Raw genomic sequence first — 15622 nt, 5'->3', positions numbered from 1 at the left:
CCAAGCACCATTTGCCAATAAGATTGGCATGATTGTGTAAAGGCTTCAGAGATCATCACAGCGTTATCTACACTCATACAGTGGGTAAGCAACCAGATTGAGCCTTACTACTGTGGGGAGTACTGCCATGTGAAAACTTTAAATTCTCACACATGAGACACATTTGCAAAATCACTGCCAGAAGGTGCAAAGGGACACTTTTGTCACCATCATTTCGTAGTGTGAAAAAAGTGAGAGTTATTATGATTACATTTAATTTGAATTTAATTTTTTACATTTTGATGCGCAGAAGGTGACCTAACAATGCAAAATTAATGGCAGCATTAAAGCTATAGCTTAGTTAGCTCATGCCGCTAATCGCAGGTTCGAGACCAGCTTTACTTATCTTATTGTCTGTCCGGATTCATGTAGAAAGTAAACTACATCCAGCAGATTCACAAAAAGCAATTTTGCGCTATGGCTGGTACTGACACTGTGTCCTGTAAGATCATTGTTGGTCATTTGTTCATATTATACTGTATATATTTTTACATGGTATTAAACTTATATTTGTCACCACGATTGTGTCTTAAAGGTAAAATCATTGGTGATACAGTTGCATAGGGTGGCAGCATTCATGATTACTTGATAAAGTTTATTATTCAACTTAATTACATTATATAGTAGCCTACAACAGCGTGAGTAGTGTGGAACATTGTTTTTTGTCACATTGTATTGCGCATGCTGCAGCCGAATGAACCAAGACAATGAGCCCCGCGACGCGTGTAAATAACGAACATGACGTCTGAGCTAGATTTGTTCTCCTTGCTCAACTCTATTCCCAAATGTTCTACAGTTGCTGGTGTGTTTGTTGTTTTATTTTCATCACGCCTGCTGCCGCTAGTGAGGATTCCCTCTACGTCATTCTCCGGTGTTACAGTTTAACTGGGGCTGAGTTCTGAATAAACTTACTAGATAATGTTGGCATCCTTGTACAGATGAATATAAGTGGTATAATTAGCTCGAATAACGCAAAACAAAACAAAAACTTAGAAGCAGGAGGTTCGATCTGGTTAAAAAATAACATGATCAGTGAAACTTCACACAGCGTTATCTGTTTGAGCTATTAGGTGGCGACAACAGTAGCGAGCATCTTTGTTCAAATGACATTTCTTTATTCGGTGTGAAATGGTGCACATTATCAAACAATGACAACGCCATGTTAACTTGTGCTTCACGTTCACAATATGATGTTAACGTGCTTCACGTTCACAATATGATGGTCTTGTCAGATTATGACATTGTATGAAATCTGTATGAAGTCTTTCTCGTCGAAACGCTTCGCCCAAATATTATGCGACATTATAAAATCAATCAGTAATTGAATGAACAGCAAACTGAATGAATAAAGCTCTACTGAGTTTGTTTTTGTTATTAGTGTTAATATATGTTTTCAATGTATGTAATGTAATCTAATGTAATCAATCATATTCTTGCCTAGCAACATGCGTCACCACTGCACCTTTTTCAGCTCAAACTAAATATTTAAACACCTCCTCCCCCCTTTGATTTAAGGTGTGAATCGCTGAAGCTCTAGGTGTTTAAAGCGTATGTCTGTTAAAAAAGTTTCAAGAAAAATGTCTCTATAAGAAAGTGTTGAAAAGGTTCTAAAGTCCTAAATAATGCACTAAACTGATTGGAGAATGGATCTGTCCTGACGTCTTCTACAGATAAAATAACCATAGTATCACCAAGGTATTTTGTAGTTAAATAATTGTAACCACAAAATTAAACATGGTTACTACATTAACACCATTTTACTGTAGTAACACCATTGTGAATATCATGAAATCTATGTTTTCTGCCAAGAAATCATGGTTACTACAATATTATATTATAGTAAAACATCCTTTATATTATTTATTATTTATTATAAATAGTAATAAAGAAAATATTAAGAGTGGAGTCAAAAAACAGAATGGGAAAAATAATACACCACAATGCAGAACTGAACCTTGGTCATACAGACACCAGCACACCGACGTTACGCTCCACGCCATTGGAGCAACACTCTCAACACTTTGCTGTGTATTTATATGTTGCCAATAGACTATTGGAGTTATATCTTAAGGCAAACAGTCACTCCGAAAAATAATAAATATTATCAAGCTTTGGGGCAACATTGGTTAATAGTAAATATTAACTACTAATAAAATATTACTAAAGATAATGAATAACAAAGCTCGTAACCTACAGGTTTGAACACGTGTAGCGTAAAACTCAAACGCATGTATTGAGACAAATATTATACAAATAATGTGGTCACAGTACTAACTTCCACCCTAATTCATGTAATGGAAAATCGCGATTCTTTTTCAAATATTTTATTATTTCATTTGATAAGAATTCTGCTCCCATAAATAATGATTCTGTTCACTTTTTCTTTTGTTTTTATTGCCAGAGGAATAACATAATATGACACAGTGGTATACATATCAGTTAATTAATTCACATTTGATAATCCTGTTTAAAAATAGAAAATATGGGCTTGCTTATCAGCACATTAATAGAAAGCATAGGTTTAGAATCTTAACAGTTTTTGGAAGTCACATCTGTTTGAATATGCTTCATAATGATGCTCGCTCATAACGTCTGTGCGTTTGTATAAAAATATTCACAAATGATAATTCTCTCTAATGAAACGTGAACGAATAAATGCAAACAAATAACTCTACAATTCGTAGACATCTCATAAATGCTGAATGCTGCAGGAATGTCTTTATCATACATCTCCACTGCAAAGTTTAGACAGAAAATAAATGTTGTGGTGTTTATAAGTGTGTTGTTCTTCTTCTTTCGCCTCTTTTTTTTTTTATAGTGGTTGGCAAAACAAACTTAACTTGCCCTTACCGCCTCAACTTAATTGTCGTTTGGCTGGGAGAAAGAGCTCTGAGGCATTCAGCTCTAGCCTATTAAAATTATTTGGTTATAGTGCCTCTTAGCTTTTTAAAGCTGCTAATAACCCATTCATGCTGTGATCGCAGCGGTAGAAAGCCTATTCTGAATGGATACTCAGTGTAGCGTCTCGTTCCCTTCTTTCAGGGAACCATGGTTATAGTTGTTACTGAGATGTTCCCTTTCAAATCTGTCACTTCGACGCTGCACAGTAGCTGATGCTATAGGAATACAAAAATGCTGTGTTACTGATTCACATAGTTTTCCATATAATTAGTTATAAAAAGAACATATAGGCAAACCTATCAATTGAAATGGATATTTGTTTTCATATGGTAACTTGATCAAATACAGTATTCCATACCATGGATTTACAAACCTTGACTGGACAGGTGCTTGTTTGTATTTTTACTAAAATGCCATGTGATATGGCACAATCACAGCTAATGAAAACATACTTGATGTTTAATATAAAAACTCATCAGGACACAGATATATTTTGATGTCTATATTTAAATTGTATGTATTTTAAGGAGAAGTATAATATGTATTAGTGCCCGACCGATATATTAGCCTTTCACCGATATATCGGTATCGGCGTATATTTTACCGATATGCGCAGACATGAAAACTTTTTTTTAGAACATATAATGCAGAAAACAATGCTTTAGAATTGGTGTCATTACGTAGTTTGTCCAGCAGAGTGCGCTCCGACTCCATTGTTTACAGAGCTGACTCTGAACTGACGGTGGCTCTGCAGACAGGGCGTAGTTAAGCGGTGCAGAGTTGAGTTTGGAACCCCCTTCAACCGAACAATTCCAGTCATTGCATTTATAAAATGTAATATTTAGAAGTCTGGTTTTCCACCGTTGAAAGTTTCCCCCGAACTTGTATAGCAGAATATGGTGTAACATCGCTGCCGCTGTTTTTCTCTTGTCTCGGCAGGTGTAAATGCTTCTTGTTTTACAACCTGCCAATAATTGACTGGCAGTATTAAAATAGTGAGCATTTGACTGATACTAAACAGTAATACTGATGTTTATTTAGCTATTTATTTTATTTTTATTTATTCTTTATTTTAATGGTCAGCATTTGACTTATACTAAACATACAGTACTGATGTTTATTTAGCTATTTATTTTATTTTTATTTATTCTTTATTTTAATGGTCAGCATTTGACTGATACTAAACAGTACTAATGTTTATTTAGCTATTTATTGTATTTTTATTTATTCTTTATTTAAATGGTCAGCAACTGACTGTTACTGAACATACAGTACTGATGTTTTTTAAGCTATTTATTGTATTTTTATTTATTCTTTATTTTCTCAGTGTTCATTTCTAGAATTTGTTGACAATGTATAATAATAATGTCAAATATTCTTTGATAAAATATTTAAGAAAGCAGCCTTCTGAGTACATTTGCATAATCATATAGGTGCAAAATTGGTGAAACATCCACATAGAAAAGGTCTGTTTTCATTCTAGCTCAAAAATTAACTATATTGGCCACCATATCGGTAATTGGTGAATTTTCCCCCTCTAAAATCGGTATCGGTCTCAAAAATCACATATCAGTCGGGCTCTTATATATATATATATATATATATATATATATATATATATATATATATATATATATATATATAAAATTTGCCATTAGCATTCCTGTTCACACCTTATGAACTCCCTGCAGTTCCTTCTTGACCTCTAAGTGTTTGCAAACCCTCAGTTGTGAAGCTTTGAGCGCAGATCATGGAGCAGCCTCTCTAAGTTCAGTTAACCCTGCTGACATCACAGATAAGACACTGACAAGTCTGATCACATTCCCTACCTCACCCAAATCACAACATTAACACTAAAAACCAACATTAACATTACTACCACTATCATAGATATTTTAGAATAATAGTGAAGACATTAAAACTATGAAATACAGCATAACAAATGGAAGTATGGGAATGATGCAATGACCAAACAAAGTTATCTTATATATTAATATCACACAGTATATCCTATATTTTATTCATGACAACTCTTCGAAAGATTTTGCATTTTCATTTGGGTATAAAATATATATAGGATATTGGTCTCGGCGGACTAGATCTGCTTTGCTGCTGCTGCAGATCAAGTATGGAAAGTTACTACTGCTAGAAAATACATCGACATACTGAGTTAAGCATGTGGGCATGTTGCTGCTGTTGCACGATTAGACATAAATACAATCCCCATGTAACAGATCTAGCCAGGTGACTCTTGGGAGGAGGAGGGTTTCACAAATAACTCTCTTAGCGCCTGCAGCGAAACCGGCTTACTTGCAGACTGAGCAAATCTGAATGTTGTGCAAAGAGAGAGTATGCAAGTTTTTTGATAACCCTATCAGCTTAAACCATGTGAGCTGGTTTAGTTGGCACTCACAACCCACAATTATTTGCTTCAACGGAAACATATCATTTGTCTGAAAAAATTATGCTGATTTACCCAAAAATATGTTCATGATGTAAACGATGTAAATCATTAATTCCCAAGCTGAAGTACCTCAGTAGACAGGAGTAAAATATACAGTATAATAGGTAAAATTATAATCATATGTGAAGTAAAATAAAGTATAATAAAATAAATATAAAAGTACAGCCACAAAATCCAACTGTCCTAAAGTTTACCTCAGAGATTTCCTTCTCACTCAGAGCACTCGCACGGGTTGAGAGTGCTGTCATAGCAACCACGATACGTTCCGTTTGTCTTACGAAGGCCGTCTCATTTAATGAAGCTAATTCAAAGTTTAGGATGCTTGGTATACCACTGCCTACAAAGGACACATTCTACCAAGCAACAACCTTCGAAATGAGACAGCTAATACCTGTATAAATAAAATATATTGGCTACTCCTCTCTCTCATTTTTCCTCACGTGCCAGTGATTAACCCTTCACATGCCAATCGTGGCACGCGTGCCATAAGTTGCCAACTCCAGCCCTAAACCTAACACAGCCTGTATTTGTAGCTTGCAAGCCTGCTTAGCATTGCTTATTCCCCTACGTTCATCATTTTATCTTTAATCTTTGCCATTTTACTGAGCATTTTTTTTCCACTTTTCTAATTTCTCAACTGCACACTCGTTATTCTATTCTTTTTTTTGCTTGTCATATCTCACATTTCAACTGCATGCATTCGTATTCTCCTCTATGTTTTACATGGATTATTGCATCTATTGAAAACCTCTGCTGATCAGGAACCACCACAAAAACAGCAGCAAACAACTGTGTGTGGGATTCACATCAATCTCAAACCCTTGCTGCTCAAGAACCACCACCACAACAACAACAAAAAACAACTGCAGTAAATCATGGCATCCACTCATGTTATCGTTTCCTGCACTGCATGCCACGTTTACTACAGCTTCTTCCGTCAGCAGTGAGGGATATACATGTGATAAATATAAGGAATTAGTCAGGCTGACGGAGAAGGTTAATGAGTTAGAGACATGCATCCGAACACTAGTGGAGGTCAGTGAGAAAGAGAAGCCAGTAGATATTGTTTCAGATGCAAGTACTACAGCGAGCAGGTTATTGTTATAAACATGAGCTTCATCTGAAGGGTCGAGGAGGAGGTGTTGCTACAAATCACAGTGTTCACAATCACAAAAGTTTTTGGTGTTACTCAGAAGACAAGATATAAGTTTAAGTCTTTTGAACTAATAATGCTTACTATGACATCGTCAGATATAAATAAAAAGTCTCTGTAGTCTTTTGCCCTTGGTACAATATATAGATCACCCGGGGCCGTATTCTGATTTCCTTGGTGAATTTGCAGATTTTCTATCAGATCTAGTAGTTACTGTTGATAGAACTTTAATTGTTGGTGACTTCAACATTCACATAGGTAATGAAAATGACACATTTGGATTAGCATTTTATCTGACTCTTGGAGTCAGATAAAATGTGAAAGGACCAACTTATTGCCATAATCATACACCAGATTTAATTCTGTCATATGAAGTTGATGTTGATACTATAGAAATTCTGATGCAGAACGATGACATCTCAGATCATTACTTCGTCTCTTGTATGCTGTGATTAGCTAATGTCACTCAATCTACACCATGCTATTGTTCAGGAAGAACTATTCATTCGACCACTAAAGATAGCTTCACTAATAATCTTCCAGATTTGTCTCAAATTCTCAGTGAGCCAAAAAGTCTAGAAGAACTTGATGAAGAACTTGATGTAATCACAGAAAATATAACACTCTTGATAATGTCGCCCCCCAACGATTAAAGAAAATTAAAGAAAAATGCCCCTCATTCTCTCAAGAGAGCAGCTTAGGAAAATGGAGCACAAGTGGAAGAATAAAAAATTCGAGGTATTTCGTGGTGCATGGAAAGATAAGAGTCTGTAGCTACAGACAGGCACTAAAAACTGCCAGGTCAGCATATTTTAGCAAACTCATAGAAAATAAACACAACAATCCTAGGTGTTTATTCAGTACTGTGGCTAAATTGGTTAGGAATTAAGCCTCGATTGAACCAGATATTCCGTCGCAGCACAATAGTAATGACTTGAATTATTTTACTGATAAAATTGAAATCATCAGAAATAAAATTGGAATATGCAATCATCTGACACAACACCTCAGAAAACAGTGTCTCATAATATTCCAACAAAACTTATCGAAACATCAAAAGCCGCAACATGTATGTTAGATCCAATACCAACTAAGCTCTTAAATGCGGTATTCCCTGTAACCACAGAACCTCTTCTTAATATTATTAACTCCTCGCTTTCGTTAGGACATGTCCCAAGAAACTTTAAAATGGCAGTTATTAAACTGCTTATTTAGAAGCCACAGCTTGATCCTGGAGAACTGGCTAATTATAGACCAATTTCAAATCTCCCATTTATATTGAAAATACTAGAAAAGCTAGTGTCCTCCCAACTATGTCCATTTCTAGAGAGAAATTGCACATATGAACCATTTCAGGCCCCATCACAGTACAGAAACTGCTCTTATCAGAGTTCAAATGTACTTAAATGTACTTAAGCTCCACAGTACTTAAGTGACCTTCTACCATGCTATATGCCATCACGTTCATTACTGTCAGGTGTATTTTGTTGATTCATGTCTTTTATTTTGAAATTCTAGTTCCTGTTTCATGTCATGTTTTCATTGGTTTATTGTTTAATTAGCTTGTTATGAGTTCTGTTTGTTCATTGGTTTATGTTCTCCCATGTCTTGTATTTAAGCCCTCATGTTTTCATTGTCTGGTTGTCAAGTATTGAATGCGATTGTATGTGTTTGTCAAGCCATAGTCAAGTCAAGTCTAGTCAGGTTATAGTCAAGTTCATGTTTATGATTTATGTTTCACATTTCTAGTTAGGGTTTTTTGGTTCACATTTATAAATAAACTGCACTTGGGTTCTTCATCTTCACGTCATCGTCATCTTCGTCTTTGTCATCATTGTCAGCATCCAGCATACGTTACAATTACGATCACAAAATTCTGGCTTGTTAATAATACCTAGAATATCAAAATCCACAAAAGGAGGAAGATCCTTTTCCTATATGGCTCATAAATTATGGAATAGTCTTCCTAACACTGTTCGGGACTCAGACACACTCTCTCAGTTTAAGTCCAGACTAAAGACTCATCTATTTAGCCAGGCATACACCTAATTTATCCATCAACTCATAATTAGGCTGCTTTAGTTAGGTCTGCCGGAACCAGAAACATTTATCATGATCTATATCTCTGCAATAAATTGAATGGCATCTATGCTAATATTATTCTATTTGTTTCCCTGTCTCAACCTCAGGATATCCCGAGGATAGCCAGCCGGCTCTGAATCCAGCTCCGTTCCTGCTAGGTGTCGCTGAATGATGATGACTAACTGCAGCTGGTGCCAGCCAGACATCACTTCAGTCTACTACGATGGACTTCAGAGGATGAACTGATGCCAACTCCAACCGTAAAACATGGGATAATTCATATGCCACTGTCTGAACCTTGGACCTAGGATGAACCTCACCGAAATGACCTACCGGTTGAACTGTGATGCACCTCACTGATCTCTGCCTGCATCACCTTGGTCTAATGATGGACTACACTCTTAAAATGGAATACATAGACTATCAATTAATTACCAGCAGAAGCCTTGATTAGCCAACTAACAACGGACAATGCATCTATGTGAGCTTCTGCTGTTAATCCAGGATTGACTTCAAAGACATTAGTCATTAATCTTACAGTTCAGACAAAATCTTTGTTTAAACAGTGGCCCTTAAAACTTACTTAGTTTACTATTTTTAAACCATGACTTGCACTACACTAACTAACATTGGCATTATATTCATGCTGAATATCTGGCCCCCGCAGTGAGCCTGGTTTCTCCCAAGGTTATTTTTATCCAATCAACCAACATCTTATGGAGTTTTATGTTCCTTGCCACAGTCGCCTTCAGCTTGCTCACTGGGGATCTAAATACAATTATTATTTACTTATTTATTTTTATACACAAATTACAACCATATTTTAATCATCCTACACAATGATGACACTAAGACTTTATAGATATTACAGTTTCATTTTCTGTTAAAGCATGATTTTCTGTAAAGCTGCATTGTAACGATGTGTTATGAAAAGCGCTATACAAATAAAAATGACTAATATGACAAATTTGTTCCCATACTTTAGCTTAGTAAGTACATACACACACACACACACACATACATATATAACTGTACCTGTAAAGCAGACGGGGCACTTGAAGGTTCCTCCCATCCCCTCAAAGCTGTGCTCGATCAGGTGACACTGCAGCTTCGCAGGGGAATCGAAACTCTGACTGCACACTTTACACTCATGATTGAGACCTTCCTCTGAGAATACACAAACACAACATGTGTTATCTTAAAGGTGCACTCAGTAACATTTTGGTTTGTGTCATCTTGAACTTAAACTGACACCTAGTGGCGTGGATGCAACATCATTCAAACTCAATAGTTTAAATTTACAGATGCCATTGTAGAAATTAATTATACACGTGAGACATTATTAACTTTAATCCATGAGTGAAAGTGTCCAATAACAGGGCGGTTATTGTTTATTTAAACTGGTTCATTTACATGAACTGTCTGAAAGAATAATTTCACTTAAAAGATTTGGGTTTTCCCAGCGCTACATGAGAGAGATAGGAATGTTTTTGGTGAGTGTGTTTGATTACTTCCTCGACTCCATTGCTGTGTTCGCAATACAATGTGACAAAGTGTTTTGTGACATTACAGCGCTACTTGTTGGAAAATGTAGCTTGTTACTGGAAAAGATACACTATTGTTAGTTAGTAGTGTCACTATTTTTTTAACTACTCCCCAACAGTGATTAACACGAATGAATGACATCAGAGGTGAAGTGATCCGTGACTCTCGTGAAGGTTTGTGTCTGGCATATGAGACTGTTACTGTCAGCCACACACTACCAGCTGTGGCCCACCAAACCCCCAGATGACACAAATGGGTGTTTAACAAAGAGCAGATCTCAACAAATACACTTTAAACACTACACTAACACACCTGGGGTGACAGCACATTTAACAAAACAGAGGTCATCTCATGCTACATGTCCTACATCAAAAAAAGCTCTTGTCCACTGTTTATGAAGCAGCAGTATGTTACTCTGGTCATCACTTTGTCAACCAACATAAGTTTTTATTCTGTACACAAATTTATAATGTAGGCAGCCTGATCTCATGAAATTTGCGTGACTGTGGTGACATTTTTGCAAAATTATGTAATTGGTAATTCCTCACACGTATGGCAGCAGTTCAAAGGTCAAATGTCCACTGTGTGGCACTAAAAGCAAATTAAATGTTGTCCAAAACAGATTAGGTTTTTAATATATCAAGTTGTATCTCGACCACTCATACGCCGGTAACTTCCACAGACATTGAGAAACATTTGCGTTGAATGAGATCACAAAGCTGAGCATTAAATCCACTGTGCAGCATGTAATACATGTAGACTATATATTTAAATAATTAAATCACAGTATTTGCACTTTAATTATCACGCTGGTCCATGTAGCAAACTGTTTATCCAGACAAGTGCGTAGCTACGCATATGGGGAGTGCCTTCTTACACAACCTAGTTGAAACCTCTGCAATAACGCCAATATTCTAATATTGGCTATGGTGTTTGAACGCCGCCTCTTTTGGCGCTAAACTGTCCGCTATAAAATAATTTCAGAATTTCTTCCTTCAAGACAACGATCATCTCTCCTTCACCATCGATATAAACAAGTCAGCGGGTGGAATCTTCGCAGGAAGACTTTCCGCTCCCCTGCAGTGCTCCAGCGAACATCACACCGCCTCACCAATTAATGCTTTGCTGGTGAACGGGCCTCAGCATCCTGATTCCCCGCAGTGCTTCTGCAGGGTTTGTGTATCCTTACAAAGCAATTGTATATTGTGTATTGTATATTGTGTGAAATAAATATATATTAATTAATATATTTATATATCTAAAAGAGTCATTTACGTCTTTTTAAAGATGTCATTCCGTAAGCATTCCTTGTGCGAGAGGCACATCCCCACTGTCAGATCATGGAAACAGACTGTCCTCAATGTGAGGGCATGAGTCTCAAGATGCTTCGCTCGAGAATCACCCTTGTTCTGAGGGACGATTCAGCTTCACGTGCCCTCCCAACTGCCTCTTCTGTGATACCCGAGGATTCACACGAGGAGGCATGGCATGGCCGCGAGGTCGAGCAGGATGACTTTGAGGTGGTCCTTGTGGCAGCACACGCCCCGCGAGCCCCTCAATCTCTCCGAAGTGCATGTTTTCTGATACGCTATGTGCGAGACGAGCTCCGACCTTCTGAAAGAGCGGGCGGCCTCGTCTCATGCAGCGGTTCTGACGCTGGGGATAATAATGATGATGTCATGTTTCTTGCTGCATCAGGCGAGTGATCAGTGGATGATGCTACCGCCCCTCCCCCCAGCGAGGGTGAGGACGTGCACGTGCTACTGACAGGGAGATGCTCTGCGTCCTTACAAGGGTGGTCGAAGAGCTTCACCTTGAGTGGTCTCCCCCAGAGGCACCTGAACAGTCTCGCCTTGATGAATGGTTCCAGCAGTCCGGATGCCGTCAAACGGCAGCGTCCCGCAAATCTGCCCCATTCTTCCCAGAAGTTCATAACGATCTATCTAAGTCCTGGCGCGCCCTTCTATGGCACGCTCATGCAGAATCCTCTTTAATGTGGATCACGGGGAAGAAAACGATTATGCCCAGTTACCCCCTGTGGAGGAGGTGGTAGCGGCACACCTCAGCCCAGCGAATAACAGGGCATGGAAATCACGCCCCATACATCCTTCCAAACCATGTCGACAATCATCCGCACTGGTGGGAAAAGCTTACTCAGCGGCAGGACAAGCTGGATCAGCACTCCACGCAATGGTGGCGCTCCAGGTATTTCAAGCCAAGCTACTCAGGCAAACGGACGAGCACGGCTTCGATCCAGAGACATTCAAAGAGCTCCACACCACTACAGACTTGCATACCACGAAAGTCACTGCGCAGGCCATCGGCAAGTCCATGGGCAACCTGGCAGTTTTGGATCGACATATATGGCTGACCCTAACAGAAATGAGTGATAAGGAAAAAACCACTCTGTTGGATGCTCCAGTGTCTCCAGCCGGCCTCTTTGGCGGCTCTGTGAATAAGTTTGCTGAGCATTACTCAGCAGCAGTCACAAGCTATGTGACACTTTATGCCCAAACGGAGTATATCACAGCCGGTTTGCCCTTGCTGTTTTGAGCCAGTGCCCGACTAAAAGCCCCAAACCTGCTGCCTCACCAGCACCTGCGTATCAGCACACACAGCAAAAGCTCTCCTGACAGGCACAACCCTTTTAAGCGGAAAGCAGAGCCTGCAGTTCCCTCCGGGTCTGCTCCAAAAAATGCTCGATTGGAGACACAAAACACTGTTCCCCATCTCCCACTATTGTTTGTCAGGAAAGGAATATTGTTGTTCACAATACTGTTCAAAATGTTGTTTCTGTGTCTTGCACTGAAATAAATCCAATAAAAAAATGCAATAAGTGCAAAAAAGAATACAGTATTCGTTGCAAATGCACGAGATGCTCACACATTCTCAATAAAGAGCCTCTTTTTCCTCTTCAAAGCACACACATTATGCGCAACCGCTTCCCTATAGTGATCGTCGCATCATATCATACAGTGAGCAAACCAAATTGCCCTCTGTCCCATTACGTGGATGCATGGTGAGCCTTAACAGGTATTTCAGAATGGGTAAAAAAAACCGATCGAACATATGATCCAATTTGCACGCCGGCCACCCCGTTTCAATGGCGTTTTGTCTTCCACGGGTTCGTCCGAAGACGCACCAGTGTTACGAGCCGAAATACACAGTCTCATCGTGAAAAACGCAATAGAGATTGTGCCAAATTGTCAAGCACAAAAAGGGTTTTACAGCTGTTATTTTCTTGTTCCAAAGAAAGACGGCGGACTTCGGCCAATCCTGGATCTGAGACATTTAAATTGCACACTCATAAAGCGCCCATTCAAAATGATTACTGAGAAACAGATCTTATCGCATGTATGCCCACACAATTGGTTTGCATCGATAGATCTGAAGGATGCGTACTTTCATATCCAAATTGTATGACATCACAGGATGTTTTTGAGATTCGCATTCGAGGGAACAGCGTATCAATTCAAAATCCTGCCCTTCGGACTGTCTCTGGCTCCTCGCACATTCACAAAGTGCATCGATGTGGTTCTCACTCCTCTGAGACTGAGTGGCATACGTATCTTGAACTACCTTGAAGATTGGCTGTTACTGGCGCAATCAGAGGCTTTGTTATGCCAGCACAGAGACTTACAGCTTCAGCCATTCTACGTATCTGTCTCAGTTCAAACTGGGGAGTACACTTCCACTGAAGCTGTTTCAGAAAACATTGGAATTTATGGCGGCTCTTACACATGAGACCTCTTCAGTGCTGGCTGAAGCACCATGTGCCACGACGTGCTTGGCACCAAGGGCGCATGCGCATCACTATATCCCACCGCTGTATAGCTGCTTTAGCACCATGGACAGCTCCTGCGTTTTACCAGCGAGGTGTTTCACTGGGGCAAGTTGTCACGCAGTGCCTAAAGCTATCGGCTCTATTTCTAGCCTTAAAGGCTTTTCAGTCAGAAATAGCAAACTGTCATGTCCTGGTTCGCTCAGACAACATGACAGTTGTGGCATATATAAACCGCCAAGGCAGAATTCAGGAGACTTCACCCTCAAAATGTATTGAGGATTTGGGAAATTACTCACTCTGTCATATGCGAAGTCAGAGAGGACAAGGAAATGGTTCTAATAGTTGCGCCGAAATGGCCCAACCAGCCATGGTTTCCGGAAATGATGGAGATGCTGTACAGCTCACCATGGGAAATACCACTGAGGAGGGATAATCTGGCATCCCCAGCCCCCAGCTGTGGAACCTGCATGTGTGGCCCCTGACGGGCACACTACACGCGCCAGAACTGATGCGTTCAATCATGAACACCATTTTACAGGCCAGAGCACCGTTCGTGAGATGCCTCTATGCACTAAAATGGAAGGTGTTCACTGATTGGTGTCTCTTACATGGAAAGGACCCTGTAAACTGCCCCATACATAAAATTTACACGTAAAATCTCCTTGAGCAAGACGATTAAACCCACCTCGACCGGCTACAGTCCTGATATGGGACTTAACTTTAGTCCTAAAAGCTCTCGCAGGGCCCCACTTCGAGCCTTTGCACTCTGTTGAACTGCACATGCTCTCCATTAAGACCGCACTACTGCTGGCTCTGGCCTCAGTAAAACGGGTCTGTGACCTGCATTCACTATCAGTCGACAATTCATGTCTGGAGTTTGGCCCCGGTCTTTCAAGAGCCACTGTCAAGCAGAGGAAAGGCTATGTATCCAAGGTCCTAACCATGCCTGTCAAAGCGCAGGTGGTTCACCTTCAGGCCTTCTTCCCTCCTCCATTTAATTCGGATGAGGAACAATCATTGCATTTGTTATGCCCTGTGCGGGCACTAAATGCATACGTTGAGCGTACTTGCCAGTTCAGACTGTCTAATATGCTATGGAGGATGCACAAAAGGAATGTCCATCTCCAAGCAAAGGCTCTCTCACTGAATTGTCGATGCAATTACCCTGGTTTATGAGTCGCAGGGTAAGACTTGCCCAATTGATATTAAGCACACTCAACTAGAGGCATGGCCTCCTTATGGGCATGGATGAATGGTGTGTCCTTAGACATATGTTTTGCAGCAGTATGGTCCTCTCAAAACACATTTGCAAGGTTTCACAACATAGACGTAACGTCTCTTTCTTCACAAGTCTTCTCTGTTTAGAGCACTTGCTATTCATTGGCCAAATATATATATACTTAAGCCCTTCCCTTTAAGTACAGGCTACCCATCATTTGCACAACCGCCTGCATTCAGGTCATTATAATTTACCATAAAATCGCAAGCACTTTCATTATAAATAAACTCCCTTCCAGACTGGGTTCACAAGGAGTTATTTCATACTATATGACTATAGTTCATATATTCGTTATGAGTGCTCTCCTCCTGGCCAACACGAGGATCACTCACTGTGGCATACTCATGTCAGTCGCCATCCCACAAGACTGCGGCA

General features: G+C 39.5%; 1 protein-coding gene across 4 annotated transcripts in view; it reads right to left on the bottom strand.

Annotated features, from left to right (window-relative positions):
* The window catches only part of LOC127440711 (zinc finger protein 521), a 239047-nt gene that overhangs the window by 29923 nt on the left and 193502 nt on the right, over nt 1-15622 (bottom strand). For all 4 annotated transcript variants that reach the window (XM_051697464.1, XM_051697460.1, XM_051697461.1 and 1 more), the window contains one exon: nt 9675-9806. In XM_051697464.1, the coding sequence (XP_051553424.1) occupies nt 9675-9806 (132 nt within the window). The remainder of the gene's footprint in view (nt 1-9674; nt 9807-15622) is intronic.

Source organism: Myxocyprinus asiaticus, chromosome 5 (assembly GCF_019703515.2).
Source record: "Myxocyprinus asiaticus isolate MX2 ecotype Aquarium Trade chromosome 5, UBuf_Myxa_2, whole genome shotgun sequence".
Taxonomy (NCBI): domain Eukaryota; kingdom Metazoa; phylum Chordata; class Actinopteri; order Cypriniformes; family Catostomidae; genus Myxocyprinus; species Myxocyprinus asiaticus.
Note: the sequence above shows the minus strand (reverse complement) of the source record. Positions and strands in the feature narration are given on the sequence as shown.